At 45.7% G+C, this 15,300-nt stretch overlaps 1 protein-coding gene across 4 annotated transcripts; it reads right to left on the reverse strand.

The window, feature by feature from the left end:
* Positions 1-4,646: 4,646 nt before the first annotated feature.
* On the reverse strand, positions 4,647-14,769 carry FUS (FUS RNA binding protein). 4 transcript variants are annotated; one of them, XM_014842339.3, is made up of 15 exons: positions 14,637-14,769; positions 13,043-13,067; positions 12,799-12,953; positions 11,911-12,055; positions 11,543-11,730; positions 11,106-11,319; positions 9,455-9,489; positions 7,943-7,975; positions 7,031-7,134; positions 6,487-6,616; positions 6,124-6,225; positions 5,869-5,992; positions 5,431-5,531; positions 5,174-5,321; positions 4,647-4,849 (listed from the first exon to the last, which is right to left on the reverse strand). In XM_014842339.3, the coding sequence occupies exons 1-15, from the start codon at positions 14,647-14,649 to the stop codon at positions 4,810-4,812; spliced, it is 1,557 nt and encodes a 518-aa protein (XP_014697825.1). In that variant the 5' UTR covers positions 14,650-14,769; the 3' UTR covers positions 4,647-4,809. The 4 variants fall into 4 exon arrangements, with proteins under 4 accessions (XP_014697825.1, XP_014697826.1, XP_044602817.1 ...); XM_014842340.3 differs by having other exon boundaries at positions 11,911-12,052; positions 14,637-14,765; XM_044746882.2 differs by having other exon boundaries at positions 7,031-7,137; positions 11,911-12,052; positions 14,637-14,765.
* Positions 14,770-15,300: the final 531 nt, after the last annotated feature.

Here is a 15,300-nt window from a genome sequence, read left to right on the forward strand (position 1 = left end):
ATTCTGATCTACTGGATCAACAGAGCGACAAGAGAAAACAAGTGGTTTGCTATAGGAAGAAGCTACCAAGAAGCCAAGATGTGACTACTGTCAAGGCTACATGGTCACATGAGACTGCTCCTAAGCCTACTCACGACTCCAGGAAAGCTGAGCTTCCCCAAAATAGGGAATCAGCCCTAACACTAAGCATCCTGTGGGCTCATCTTTGTTTAGCCAACCATTCCCACAAAATACATGCTGATGCTCCCTATTCCATCCTCAACCCTCTTCTACCAAGTCTTCTTGAGTCTTATAATTCAAGCCTTATTCAATCCAAGATGTGTTCGCTTATATGTCCTGCAAGGACCTTACCATTTCCAAAACTGAAGTTGTCTTCGTTTTACCATCCCTTGACATATGGCAACAGCAGCAGCCTAATCAGAAAACAAGAAATCCTAGTGTGTTCCATAAAACCCAGATTTAGTCAGTCTTGCTGATGCTAGCTCTTCCAACATCCAAGACCAACATCCAACTAATATTCAAGACTAAAAGTCTTGCCTGATGCTAGCTCTCCCAACTTACATCCAATCACCTTCCTTTTCAACTTCACTGCCCCCACCTGGCTTGCCCGTGTCCTACCTGTAACAGGCCTCCTCCCTGCCTCTAGTCTACCACCTTCAAGGGCCTGAGTGACCAAAACTGATCATGGAAATAGACTGTCTCACTTCTAACATTATACCTAAACTCTCCTTCCAGCCGGGCCCTTAAGGACCCCATCATCCAGCCTCTCCTAATTTCCTCTTCATATACCCCATGATCCCAACAACACTATTTGCTCACACACCCCATGCCCTAGCACATGCTGGTCTCTCAACTCTGGACACCTTGAAATCTACCTGTCCTAGCCTGCCTTCCTCTGGGCTCCAGTGGCACTTCCAGTGCAGTGTCTCGTGGTAAAGTAAACCATATTGTATGGTCTATTTTCACATTGGACTCTCCTCTTAGACTAAGCCTAATAAGAAAACATCTTTTCAACTTCAGTACAAGTGCCTTGCATGTAAAAAGTAATCAAATAAATGGCAGTTACTGTGAAACTTTAGTGTCTAACAGAGGACTTTTTAAAAACTTCACAGGAACCTAATGATTCTCATGAGATGGGGCCATAGCTAACACTTCCTTAAACAAGAGACACCCTTAAAAAGAGCAGCTAAAAAAACCAGTGCAGGCCTGAGGCAAAAGAACTGGCTCTAAGAAACAGCTCCTAGAGAGCCAGCCTTGTGGCCAAGTGGTTAAGTTCGCCGCGCTCTGCTGTGGCTGCCCAGGGTTTTGCCGTTTCGAATCCTGGGTGCAGACATGGCACCACTCGTCAGGCCACGTTGTGGCACGGCGTCCCACATGCCACAACTAGAAGGAACTGCAACTAAGATATACAACTATGTACCAGGGAGATTTGGGGAGATAAAGCAGAAAAGAAAAGAAAAAAAGACTGGCAACAGTTGTTAGCTCAGGTGCAATCTTTAGAAAGAAAAAAAAGAAACAGCTCCTCTAAGTTAAAAACTTTCTTGGGGACTTCCTTCTTCCCTTTTATTGGAGTTGGGGGACAACTCAGAGTTCTACCAGAAGTCTTTAAACACAGTGCAGCATAATGGTGAAGGACAGAAGTTCTACAGACAAAGGATACAGATTCAAATCCCTGCTCCACCTCTCTCACCAGCTATGAGATTGGGGCCAGTTTCTACTTCAGCTTCTCCATCTATAAAGTGGGGACAACAGGACATAGTGCACCCCTAACAGCAACCGGCCCAAAGAAGTTAGCAATCATCTCCACCAGGATGTTTTTGTTCCTAGCTCCCCAATAGTTTAGAATAGCATCTGCAGCAATCAACATTTTTTGATCAATTCTTCCAGCATCACAAGACTGAAAAGGAACAAGCAGAACAAAAGCCAATGTTGGCTTAAGCCTGTGCTAATTACAACAAAAACCCCTATGCAGGACCCAGCTTTCCATAACCTTTTTCTTAGCTCCTAGGTAGTACTGCATATGTAGAAGGTTTTGTACAAAGTTCCCCTTCACAGGGAAGGTGGAGGGAATTAGCAGAAAAGGAGTCTCTGCAAAACTTTAGAGCACAGCTCCAAATGTATGCTGTTGAACCAGCAGGGTCAACATTGCTAGAGTTCGTGCCCTACACACCAAATTAGAATCCACATGCTAACAAAATTGCCAAGGGATCCATTTATGTGTTCAACTTAGACACACTGCTGTATAGAAACTTTGGCCCCGCCACCTGTCAGACTCAAACAGGATTGCTGATGCCTTCCCACAGTAAGAATTGCCTTTTTACACAGGTAGGCAGTTTTCTCTCAAACTGGAAAACACAACAAAAAGCCATCAGCCTAGATCTCTAACAGTGAGGTCGCCACCCCAAAGGGACTGCAGTGAAGCCTAAGGACATTGCAATGAACACCTACAGGGAATCCATGCAACTGTGCATCACTGCCACAGAGGTGTGTGCAGGACCTAGCTGCAGAGCTTAGCTCCTGCTCCTTTCAAGTGTATCCTTCCCATAACCATCCCACTCACCCGCTCCCCGCCCCCCCCTTGGAGTTCTCCATTACAGCACAGAGAATCCCAAATCTTCAACTCAACAGGCCAAGTTCCTTTCCTGTCTCCAATCACAATGGTAGCTCTCAACTGTTCTTGTTAAAGGGGCCCTTCTCTCCCAAGGAGCTGAGAGAGCACTATCCATCAGCAGAGAGCACTATTTCCAGACCCAAACTCCTGTTCATGAGGTAAACTTTTCACATCAAGGATAGAGAATTTTAGATTTAATGGCTCCTCTAACTGCTAATACTCTAAGATTGAGGACCCAATAATTTCTACAAACCCTAAAGTCAAATCTGCTAGCCAGATCCACTTGACACTTCCTCAGTTCTTCGATGCCAGCACCATGAAGATTGCACGCACATGGGCAGGTGAATGAGATAATTTTTGAGGAAACTTTCTTCTGAGTCTAAAGTTACTTCACAATAATACAGTTAAAGATGAAAGGAAAGATGCTTTCTAAGTACTTAGGGCCCAAAGGTAGGAAAGGGAGTCTGAATTCTGGAAAGACTGAAGAGGAATGTTTACAGATGGGACTCCACATCTCAAAGTTCAGCCTCTCTTGCAAACTGGTATAGGAAGTGAGATCTGGTTACAAAATCCATGGTGGATGATTAAGAGACAAGAGGCTGGAAGTGAAAAGAACTGTGCCTAGATAACAAGTAATGTGTTCAGTCCCATAGGGGCTGGACTCCTGGTCAATCTAGCCATGAGTGACTAAACCTCAACCCTATATCCAAGTTACTGAAACAGGCAGGCCCAGCAAGTGAAGAAAAAAAGCTGAAGACAGACAACTCAGTCAAAGGAGGCAGAAAGACCTGCAGCACACCTCTCCCAACCCACAATCTATCCTGCTCACTTACTCCTAGTTAGCCTGTCCCAATGCCAATTCCAATCTTAGAAAGCCAAGCAAGCAGCTAGTGGTTCAAGATTGCAGACCATCTTCAATATTCATTAAGAGGAACATATTCTTTAGAATACAAGACTAGTCTAAAATTCTCACCAAACAGAAAAACATGGCTAATAGTTGTCTATTTACAAGGAAGTGTAGCAAGGAGCAGAGGGCCCAGAGTCCAAACCCCATAGGCCTATTTTTTCACCAAGGATGAGCTGGAACCAGAACAAGATTCTCAGAACCAACATGCCCTCTGCTATTGCCATCTCCACCCATTCTCCTGGAAAAGCCCCCCAAACTGCATCTACCCGCTAATCAGACACCTGGGACGGTGGCTGTGTCAGGGGTCAGGTCACTTACCTTGAAGTACAAGGAACTGCCTCTACAATCCTTTCCCAGCCAACCTTCTCCCTTACCATCTCTTTCATTCCCAAGCTTCCCCCCTCAAATTTACCATCCTCTTAACTAAGTCTACACAAAATGTTTGGGATAGGAGTTTGTCCCCTTCAGAAAAATAGTTTCAGAATAAAACTGCTAAGGAATTAGGTCAGAAGACTAGGACTCAGTCCTAGCACTACCACTTTCTGACTCTGAGAGCCACATAACCCACACACTTCATTTTCTGCCTGTGGAGTGAGCAAGCCAACAGAACCTCCGCCATGAAGGAGGTGCTTCAGTTACTCTTCTCTCAAAAGACCCAATTTGGCTAGCTATGCACTCCCCATCTTGGTCAAGTTTGAATAAAGCCCCAAAAGCAAACCTGATTTGTTTTGAGCCCCTCCACTCAGAAAAGTGCCAAGAGTCCTTAAAAAGGATAAAACAGCTATAAATAGTAAACTCACTAAGACCAGCATGTGAATAAATGCAGGAAAACTCCCACAAAGTTGGATACATTTTGGGCAACACTCCTAGCATGTGTTCTTCATTTACCCCATTCACATACATCCAATTTTTGTCATGACAGAAAAGTTTAATCTCTACTTTCAAAGATACTATTTGACCTTTTCTCCCCTGGACCAAATATCAAACATTTTATTCCAGTTGCTGCTAAGCAGGAACAAATTACACCAGTTCCTGCCAGGCAGGATGATATGAAAAAGGAAGACTGCCCACATTCCTGACCCGGACATCAATCCTCCAGGAGAGTGAAGAGGAAGAAGAGGAAGAAAATTTAACTAAAACGATGGTTTTTAATGGGAACCAGAAGTATGGTTACAATTACATAGTCCGACACAAAAAACCCGTGGGTAGATCAGGAGTTGGAAGGTTACAAAATAATGAGGGTAACACTGGGTACAGGAAGAAAAGCTGTTCCAGAACCTCAGGAGCCAGGTTAATACGGCCTCTCCCTGCGATCCTGTCTGTGCTCACCCCTGCAAGAAAGAGTATCCATTAGGTCTGAGTTACCAACCTCTCCACCCACCCTACCCCCAAAATCCAATCTGCCCATCTGCCCCTGCTACCCACCCCAAGAAATGTCTCCTCCCTCTACATACAGAGTATAGAGTCTTTAAGTGTGGGTCTACAGATTAGTTGCCTGAGATAATTTCCCCTCCTTCCCTACCCTCTATGGTTGTAACTCAGCTTTCCAATCTAGCCCTCAAAATGAAACCACCCTCAACAGGACCTTGCTATCCACTATCCCACGACCTCTGTTCAGTTGCTCTACTTTTATCTCAATTTAGAATCTTACTAACCTGGAGTCCATCTTGCCAGGGCCAAAGCCACCTCTGTCCCCACCACCCCGGCCCCCTCGGAAGCTCCCACGGTCCCCGCCTCGGCCTCGGTAGCCGCCCCGATCATAGCCTCCTCTGCCACCACGACGATCATCTCCATAGTTACCACCTAGGAACAAAAGAGATGATGTATCACATCCCCCAAATCCCGCTAGACTCCCTACTTAAAATTAAGGGCTTTTTGATCCTAATGCATTATCAGCTCCGCTATTCCTTACCCATATGAGAGCCTCCTGGTCCCCCTCCTGGGCCATCTGGTTTAGGGGCCTTACACTGGTTGCATTCATTCCTCCAAGAGAAGTTCATGTTTTCACATGTACTGAGAAAAAGGAAGGGAATCAGTGTTGAGCAGTGAGAGGTAGGCAAAACTCAGAATTAGGAAGACTCCAGGGACCATATAGATAGTGAGGAAACTGAGGCCTCAGAAAGGCAAAAAAAGCTTGCTTCTCAGGAGCAGAGCCAGGAACAAAAACTGCAGATTACTGAACCCAATCCAATATCTTTCCCATTATCATGACCTTACCTAGGTAAGCTCTCGGCCAAATCTGTCCCCATCAGTGGGGCCTTGACATTAGTTTAGAAAAGACACAACTCTACCATAGCATCAAAGGCACATGTAAGAGGACTAAGGAAATAATTAAAGAAGTTTCACTCACGGATTAGGACACTTCCAGTCCCCAGCTCGCTGCTGTCCTCCACCACCACCACCTCCACTGGGGAATCCTCCCCGGCCAGCACCACCACTGCCACCACCTCCATAGCCTCCACGGCCCATGGGTCCTAGTGTAGATACAAGTATCGGTCTGTTTCCCTTCGAAGTTTGGTTAACCTAACCTCTTCTACACAAGCCCTTACCATCGTCCCCTCTCCTCATCACCTCTTTATACCAACAGCATAAAATGGCTCCTTACCTCCTCGCCCTCGGCCTCCACGACCATTGCCACCACCCCGATTGAAGTCTGCTCGCCGAGTAGCAAATGAGACCTTGATAGGATTCCCAGAGAATTCTTTACCTGAAGAAATAAAGGACATATAAAAAGAGACATTTTATTAAGATCCGTGGATTCAAAAGTACACATGGCACAATCAAGGTAAGAAAACACAATGCCTTCCAGAAAAGGTTTATAATCTAAAGAGACATAGGCAAAATGAGACTACACTGAAACAGCAAATAAAGTAAAATGTTGGAAAACTCAAAGGAACCCTCAAAATGTAGCCTGTTTCCCAAGGATAGTTGTCCTATCCCCCATCCCCAACAGCCTCTTCATACATACCATCAAACCAGTCAATAGCTGCTTTAGCAGAAGGTGGGTCATCAAATGATACTGTTGCCTCTCCCTTCAGCTTGCCTGTTTCCCTGTCTGTGTATAGATTTATCATGGGCTGTCCAGTTTTCTTATTTGTCTAAAGAAAGCAACACAAGTGTCTTACAATATATATAGCACTACCACCTTCCAACTTCCTCCTTCAGAACACCTGAGGTTTACTGTAACACTTTAGCTCCTCTCTTCCCATTTACTATTTCCTATCTCACACGTAACTTGAACTGAAGCCATGCACTACAGTTGTTTCTCACTTCAATATTAAAAGATAAAACTAAGGATTATAGCCTACAAATCCAAGAGTTTAGGACACTCTCTTTTTTATCAATTAATGGTGCCTTGTTAAGATGTGATTCCTTCTAGAAAATGGCAACAGCTAACCACGACTCCTCAATCAATTAAGCTGGCAACCATTAAGACTTTTTTTTCCCCCACTAATGTGCAAAATCCCAAAGCCCGCAACCAGTAGAAAGCATTCACTCTGCTCCAGAAGTACCTTAATAATACCAATCTGCTTGAAGTAATCAGCCACAGACTCAATTGTAACATTCTCGCCCAGGCCTTGCACAAAGATGGTGTTGTTGTCTGAATTATCCTGTTCTGCTTGAACCCAAGAGGAAACGTGAATTTGCAGGGAGAAAACAAGCAAAAGTAAAACAAGTGAGTGACCTTCAATAATCTAACTTAAGAAATACTTGATATTAAGCTTTCAAAGAAAAAACTTCTAAAGCAACCAATATAATTTGGTTTAGGTCAGACAAATGAAAGAAATCCACATCCATCCCTGAGATTTCATTATTTGAGCACCTGTATACCAGCCATTTCAAAAACTTAAATTTAGTCTTACAACTACCTTTTGAAACATGTTAACACCCATTAAAGAAACCACCAAGGCTCAGGAGTTAATTGCCCAAGATCACACAGTAAGTAAACCAGTGTTTTTCAACTTTCAGTTGAAGACCCCAAGGTAAGAAATCTATTTTACACTAAAGCCCAGCACACAAACATAACCAAAAGATACACTAAAAGCTTCCTTTAACGTGTTTTTTCATTCACTAATTTGGTCATGATGCACATTTTACAAAAAAATGCTTTAAAACCAGCATTCCTGTAGTATATGGTCCGCAGGCAGATGAATCACCAACTCGAGACTTGTTAGAAATGCAGATTCCAGGGCTCCTGCTAGACCTACTAATTTGCTGGAGAAGGAAACCATTGATCAGGTATTTCTGATATATTCTCCTTCACAAATCACTGCTAACTACAGTCACATCTAAATTCCCTTTCCTTCATTTTCCTCCTTCTCTACCCCTGCTCTTCTTTTTCAGATTCCTTTAAGTTTCAGAGAACATCCAGGGAAAGTCCTGAAACCACTTTAGCCATTCTTTCATGCCAACTGTGGACTCACCAGAGTCATGACGTGATCCTTGGTCCCGAGGGCCTTAAGTGACATGAAAAAAAAAAAAAAAAAACAAGGAAAGAGGAGCCATTAGTCAACAGGGAGACAGACAAAGAAAAAAATTAACACCAAATCCAAGCTCTTGCAAAATATCAGGTAAGTGCTCACAGTCTCACTCCAAACCCTGTCCTCAGCTGCCTGCCCAGAGAAAATCCTAGGCAGGGCTGGGGAAGACACAAGCCCCTTTAAGATCTGTATGTAACTTGAGTCCGCACAGGGACAACTCCACACTTCAGAAAGTGCTGCCTCCCCCAGCTCAGGCTGGGAAATGTCCTCAGCACAGACTGGGAGGCCAGGAAGGAGACCCAGTGAAGTTAACAAATCAACTCACAGCTTGGCCCTGTTCTCTCATCCCAGAGAGGAATGGGCTCACCAGCAGCAAAGTGATATGCATCCATCCAGTTTCTCCAAACTTTAACACCAAAAACATTTATCCCTTGTGGAACAATTTTTAATTTCATCTTTAGATACCATTCTTAATACCATGTTAAGTTTCCCCAAAACCACATGAAAATGAGAAACATACATTAAAACTATTGTATTTTTAAAGCACGTCCCAGGGAACAGACCAGAAATCTTATTTCCATAATGCAGCCTCCAATTTTTTTTCCAGAGACCATCTTTGACCAAAGTTCATCTGAATTCACCATATATATATACATATATTGTACCCACACTCAATGACACCTATTATCATGAACCCGAGCCTTTGGCTTTAAATGTTTGAGACAAATCAAGAAACCTTTCGTTAGGTAACCAAACCAGAAAAGTTCCAGCTTACTGGGAGACTTCTCAAATTTGCCATTTTTCCATGAATTCAGTTTGTGCTGTTTAAGACCTGGTTATTTCCCATGAGCCACACATGCTCCCAATCTTTCTTGAAGTAGTCCACACCTTCCTTCCCAGAGCTAGTTTCTATTTGCCCATCTGAGTTGCATTTAAGTACATACATGTAGAATTGCATTGACACCATTCAGTACTTAGTATATAAATATATACCAACTTCACCATCCTCAGGGCAAGGCAATATTTCACATCCCTCTTCCAGAATTAAAACATTTGGAGGTTGTTATACACACACACTAGCCTTGGACACACTGATCAAAAGGATCCTAAAGCCAAGTTGGCAACACGTGTTCCAGCACACACTCTCCAGTTTCTCGTAACGGTGGTCACTAAGTGCCAGGTGTGGCAACACTCCTGTCAAGAGGCCTACTAAACACCTCTTATTAACCTGGGTCAAACCAATTTGGTACCAGACGACTGCTGAGTCTTACCCCTGCCTGCCTCCAGGTTAGCACCCATCTGGCAGCAGGTGGTATTCCATCCCACCCCTTTCTGGAGGTGGTTCTGGACACTTCAAAACCTTTGACACTTAAAAACACGCTAAGACATCTGCAAATGAACAATCAGACAAAGCATTGCTGGGAGTTGGGAATTTTGGAAACTCTGTTCACTTACCACCAAATTTATTGAAGCCACCACGGTCACTTCCGCTGGAGAAGACAAGTTAGAAGAAAGGACATGAAGCTTCCAACGGCTACAAAAGGGCGTGTTTTGATTTTGTTTAACATTCCCCAAACATGGGTAGGTGTTTTGGGAAAAGGATACAAGTGGATACTAAAATACATTCCCCTTCCTGACCACCCCTTGTCTGACCTTTGAGCATGTCACACACACGTGTGCAATTTCTCAGACACAATTTTTAAGGATTTTGCTTTAAAATGTTATGTATCTAGTTCCTCTGGAAAAAAAAAAAAATGACCCATTTTCCTTGGTTGTTCTTCCGATGTAGCAGATGTTTTTTCCTCTTGTCGCAAGTGGTTGACAACCCAGTAGTTGGTTTAAAAACCCTACCCCCAATTTACCCAGAAGACATTTCACACCAGGCTGGGGTAGCCCTGAACACATTTTTGTGGTTTTTGCTATGAAAGCAGCAAGCAGACCCAACCCCGTTCCATAAAAAGTCAAAACCAAAGGCAATTTCCCCTTAAAGCGAGACAAACTTAGCTAAGCCCTATCCTAACTACTGAGCTGGTTTTGATCTCCCCCCACCCCCGGGGTCACCCCTTCTACACTGTGAGAAGAGCGGAGTATTTTGCAATGTCACCTTTCATACCTGTGGCACATAAAATGCAGAGCAAGTTAACAGTCACATAACAGTTGTTTTGCTTTTCAAAGTTTTGCATTAAACACACGCACACAACAGAGTTTTCCTTATTTTTGTATGGTTTTTGAGATTGCCCCCACCCACCTCTTGAATACTTACCACATAAAAATTCACACTTAAAAAACCTACTTTTTCAAAAGGAGTACCACACTGACATTCCTCCCCTTTTCAAGGGAGACAGAGCAGGGTCCTTCAAATCATATTTGACGAATTTGACAGATTTGACGAATGCTTTAACATCAAATCTAAAGTTTTACTTCAAATCAACTACAGCGAGAAAGGGAGGAAAGAAGGTCCAGATGGACAAGTAACCAGGGGAAGGGGGACAGTGGAGCAGATAGGTGTGATACCACTGTCAAGTGTGTCTTGCCCAAAGGGTCTGCACATTTCAGATAGCCCCATACACCAAGTCAAACACAAAATCATTACTGTCAGTCAAATTAGTGCAAATCAAGCTCATGGATTCAAATGACTACAGAATACAGGAAGAGTAGCCAATTCCTGGAAGCTGAAGTCAGGTTAACCAGTAACAACTCCCTTTAAGGACACATGGGAAAACAAGTAATAAGTTTCCTTATTACCAAGGAGTGGGATCATCGGTTTCCCTTGCAGAGAAAGAAGACAGTACTTCCATGTTTCTTGCCTAGGATATCAATGACTCCAATCCATACACACTCACATATTTTCTCTTTTTCTTTGGAAATAGAAGTGTCAGTACTCAAATCTCTATTCAGAGGTGTGGATAGGAGGAGTTCAGGCTCCCAAGTTCTCACAAAAATAAAATAGGGCTGTACGAAGAAACAATCAATGTCCCCAAGTCAAAGTCCTCACAAATCCCTAGAATAAGACTAACCATGCACTAAGGGACTAGGCTTCAAAGGAGATTCATGCAGCCCTCCACACTCCCCACTCATGTTACTCCCTGGCTCACAAGACACCTACCCCATGCCGCCTCTGCCTCCACGGCCACCTCCACGACCTCTGGGTTCATAGCCACCACTGCTGCGGTTGTAACCACCACCACCGCCCCGGCCACGGCCCCCACGGTCCTGCTGGCCTCCCCCGTAGCCACTGCTGCCACCACCACTCTGGTCCTGATTGCCATAACCGCCGCCACCGCCACCACTCATGGAGGACTGATCTTGGCCATAGCTACCTGTCAGGGAAGAAAAGATGCTTTAAAAAAAGAGAAAAAAAGACTTGTGAAGTGACATGAAACAGTTGAACAGTGCCAAAGGATAAATGGCAATAGAAATAAAAACACATCTAGGGAACAAGCAAACCACATTTTTAAGAATCCTTTTATAGTAAGGGCCAAGCACAGAATATAAATCCTTACAGAAAAGAGGTATGAGACAAAACTGAAGACACGTTCTCACCTCCACCACCCCCTCCGCCACCTCCACTACTGCTGTTGTACTGGTTCTGCTGTCCATAGCCCTGAGGAGGATTATAGGAGCTTGGCTGCTGTCCATAGCTTGGCTGCTGTCCACCATAGCCAGACTGCTGGCCATAGCCTCCACTTTGGGGCTGTCCATAGCCACTGCTCTGAGAACTGCTACCATAACTAAAGAAAAGAAAAAAGAATCATAACACCAGCACGTCCAACACTTCCTTTCGCTTTTGGTTTACCCCATTTTCTGTACCCAAAAAAGACCCCCCCCCATTACTCCTATTGCTGGTCATGTTATCATTCCCTATCAATTCACCCCAAATCTTTCCTGCCGCCCCCCGGACAACTCCTTACCTTCCCGAGGTGCTGCTAGGAGTTGGCTGCTGACCATACCCAGGGTAGGAGGACTGCTGCCCGTAAGACGACTGAGAACTCTGGCCACTGCCATATCCACCAGTTGAGCCATATCCCTGGGGAGCTGACTGAGTGCCATAGCCTGCTACAAAGAAAAGAGAAAGGAAACCACAAAAGCTATGTAGAAAAAGGCAGGGAATGGATTGAAGAAAATACTATATACTACCTAATGCTACCCATACCTGAAGAGTCCACCTCCTAGAAACTGCTTAGAAATCTTGCAATTCACAAAGTTACCCTTCTCTTCTACCTAAAGCTAATGTTCCAACTTTTACCAACTTCAGAGTTCCAATCTCATCCCACCCATCCCAAAGCCAGTCTCCAGGACAAGTAATCACAGCCCAAGAAATCCCTACTCATTAATAGCATTTTAACCTGCTCATTATGTGTGCAGTACAAATAGAACCCACATTACTGACACTGCAGAACCTCAGGGCAAATTCCAGGTCCTTGTGTATCACATGATATGTAGTAGTCTAACTTCAAACATCTTCAAGCAAATCATTTTCTCCCTGTAAGTATCAAAAATCTAAAACTTTCTCTTTTTAGGGAATACTCTCCTCCATGTTTCACTTTCATGCTAAGAGGAAAAGTGCAGCATTAAAAAAAAAAAGTAAAAAGTCAAGAAAATAAAAGGGAAGAGAACTATAAACCAGTAAGCATTTTTGTTTGAAAGGACTCAGACTCCAAAAAGTTTTAAGGGTTATGGACTAGCTAACAGAAAAGAAACATGGGACAGTTTCAAAACTTGAGCACTGCTCAGGTTTAAGAACAGCAACATTCAGAAAGAGCAGGAAAAGGCAGGGTGACCCGCTAAAAGAGACTCACTGTTCTGAGTCTGTCCATAAGAAGAACCATAGCTGCTCTGGCCATAGCCTGAAGTGTCTGCTGACTGACCGTAACCGCTGTAACTCTGCTGTCCATAGGGTTGATTGCTCTGCTGGGAATAGCCCTGCCCAGGCTGGGTGGGGTAGGCCCCATAGCTGGACAAAAAGAAACACAGTGCAATTAGGAAAAGATACCTTAGCCACCCTTGCCCCCTACAAACTGAAAGGCCAGAACTAACACTCACCTTTGGGTTGCTTGTTGGGTATAATCTGCAAAAGAAAAACACAATTATGAAAAAAACGAGCAATACAATTACATTACCTTCAGGCATCCCTGACAGAATAGGGCTAAATTCCTTAAGTCAAGCCCTGGGGCCGCCAGGTAAGAAAACCAACAAGACTATGTTGCAAGGAAGGGCAGAAATTCCCACCTGAAATAGTTGAGAGAAGGGGCAGGCTGGCAGATTAGAGTCTAGCTTTCGTACCATAAAAAAGAGCAAATTTCTGCAGTCACTAAGAAGCCTTAACTCCTACTGTAAAAACCAAGAATCTTGGCGGACAGCTACCATGTTCTGCAAATTCAGTTGACGTCAAGAACTGCACAAACTCACACACATTTCCTTTTCACACCCACTCTACGAGAAAAGTTATTACCAGGAATCAAGCCAAAGTCCCACAGCTACCTAACCGGGTTTTAATTCAAGCTAGAGGCAGCAGCGTTCGGAATGTGGCCTCTACTCTCGAAACCGAATGTCTCAAAAGAGACCATTCTTCACCCTTTGCCCAATCTTGGAAATTGGAAAAGTGGGCTTTCAAAGCAGAGCCAAGAGAAAAGAGCCCTCTGACCCCAAAGGACAGATCATCAAAGTGCTCGCCCCAGGAGGCAACAGTCAACTGGTCCTCGAGCGCCCAGGCCTGCGGGTCCAAATGATTCCGTTTCCTCATCTACCCTGCCTTCCCCGGAGCTGTGAAGAGACGGCGAACCAAAAGTAGCAAAAGCGCTTTTAACGCGCCACGCTGAAGACGCACTAGCCAGATCAACTCCCCTCCTCAGCACAGGAAACGCGGCGCTTCCCTCGCAGGAAAGGGCAAAAGGACCGGGAGAGGGTGTGGCCTCGGGCAGCCGTTCTTTCGGTTCCCACTGCAGAAAGAGTAAATTTAGGCGGGAAAACCCTCGGGCTCGGTCCCCAAGTCCGCTGGACGATCCCCCACACACACAACCGTTAAGCGGGGGCGCAGCCCCGATCCCAAGCCTCCGCCCCCGGCCGCGTGGCAACCGAGGCGGGAACCGAGCGGTCCCGCCCCTTCCCGAGGGACCCAGGCGGCGAGGCCCACACTCGACGCGGCGCGGAGTCTCCAGCGGAGGGTCTCGCGACAAAAAGCAGGGCCAAAACGAGATGGGAGGGGGGTTCGCACCCCGAGAAAGGGGGGAGGGGCCAGCAGAGCGCGTGCGCGCACCGAGTGCCCGGATGCAGCACTGCGACAAAGCGGGCCCGAGCACGGGGCTGGGACCCAGGGGAAAGAACGACTACGGAGACCGAGCACTTCCATCCGTGTCTCACGTTTCAAACCACGGACAAGTGTCCCTCCCAACCGTCACCTCAAGTAAAGGGACTGGGAAGGGAAGACCTCCTGTCCCGCGCAAGACGCCAGACGAGCGAAAACAAAATGGCGACATCGGCCTCCCTTTCCCACCCCTCTCTGCTGCTTCCCGCCACAGTCGTGCGAGAAGATCCTACACGCAATCACCGCCCGAGTCCTACCGAAAAACAAAAGCCTAGCGGGGAGAGAACGAGGTCCCGGGCCGGCACACCACCGCCGCCTCGCGCCTTTACATACCGTTTGAGGCCATGTCCGCGCACGCGCGCACAGGCCGACAAGCAACAAGATTCCAACGCTACGGAGCACCGACGCCTCGAGGACTGAACAGCCCCGCCTCCAGCGTCGAGGTTTATGTACGCCTCCCCGCCTACGTACGGCGGAAGAACGCACCAAGTGCGGAAAGGAAAAAGGGAAAGCACGGCCGCACTCCTACGGCTCTTCAGGGTGTATACAGAATCTAAGCAGGCAGAAGGGAAGCATATTAACTAAGAATCCTGAAAATAGTGTATAGAATCATGTTTTCTCTGATAAAGAACTCGGAGTCGCTCTGCAGGACTAGCCCGTTATTCACCTCTACCCATATAAAGGCATAATGGTACGGTCTATTACCCTCTGGGGGCGGGGCGAGGGGCCCAGAGAGTCTGCGGACCCAACTGTAGTCAAAGCCGGGAGGCAGCGGGCGGGAACCGAAATTTCTCTGGCTGGTCCCTTTCGCTGGGCCCCACTTTCGCTGAGGATGACGAGATCTTGTGCTGCGTTGCCCTTCCGCTAAACCAAACGCCTCGTCCTTTCGGCCGCCAACCTCCTTCTCTGGCTCTAAAGCTCCTCCCCCGACAACAGACACCGACCCTCTCTGAGTTTCACTTCGTAGTTTTTCAGGATCTCGTTTCCTTAGTCCTTA

This window comes from Equus asinus, chromosome 14 (assembly GCF_041296235.1).
Source record: "Equus asinus isolate D_3611 breed Donkey chromosome 14, EquAss-T2T_v2, whole genome shotgun sequence".
Lineage (NCBI taxonomy): Eukaryota > Metazoa > Chordata > Mammalia > Perissodactyla > Equidae > Equus > Equus asinus.

Coding starts and splice junctions, on each gene's coding strand:
- FUS (XM_044746881.2), bottom strand. Junction 12,954..13,042: donor ACCCAACAAGCAACCCAAAG/GTGAGTGTTAGT, acceptor CTTTTTGTCCAG/CTATGGGGCCTACCCCACCC. Junction 6,226..6,486: donor AGCTATTGACTGGTTTGATG/GTATGTATGAAG, acceptor TTATTTCTTCAG/GTAAAGAATTCTCTGGGAAT.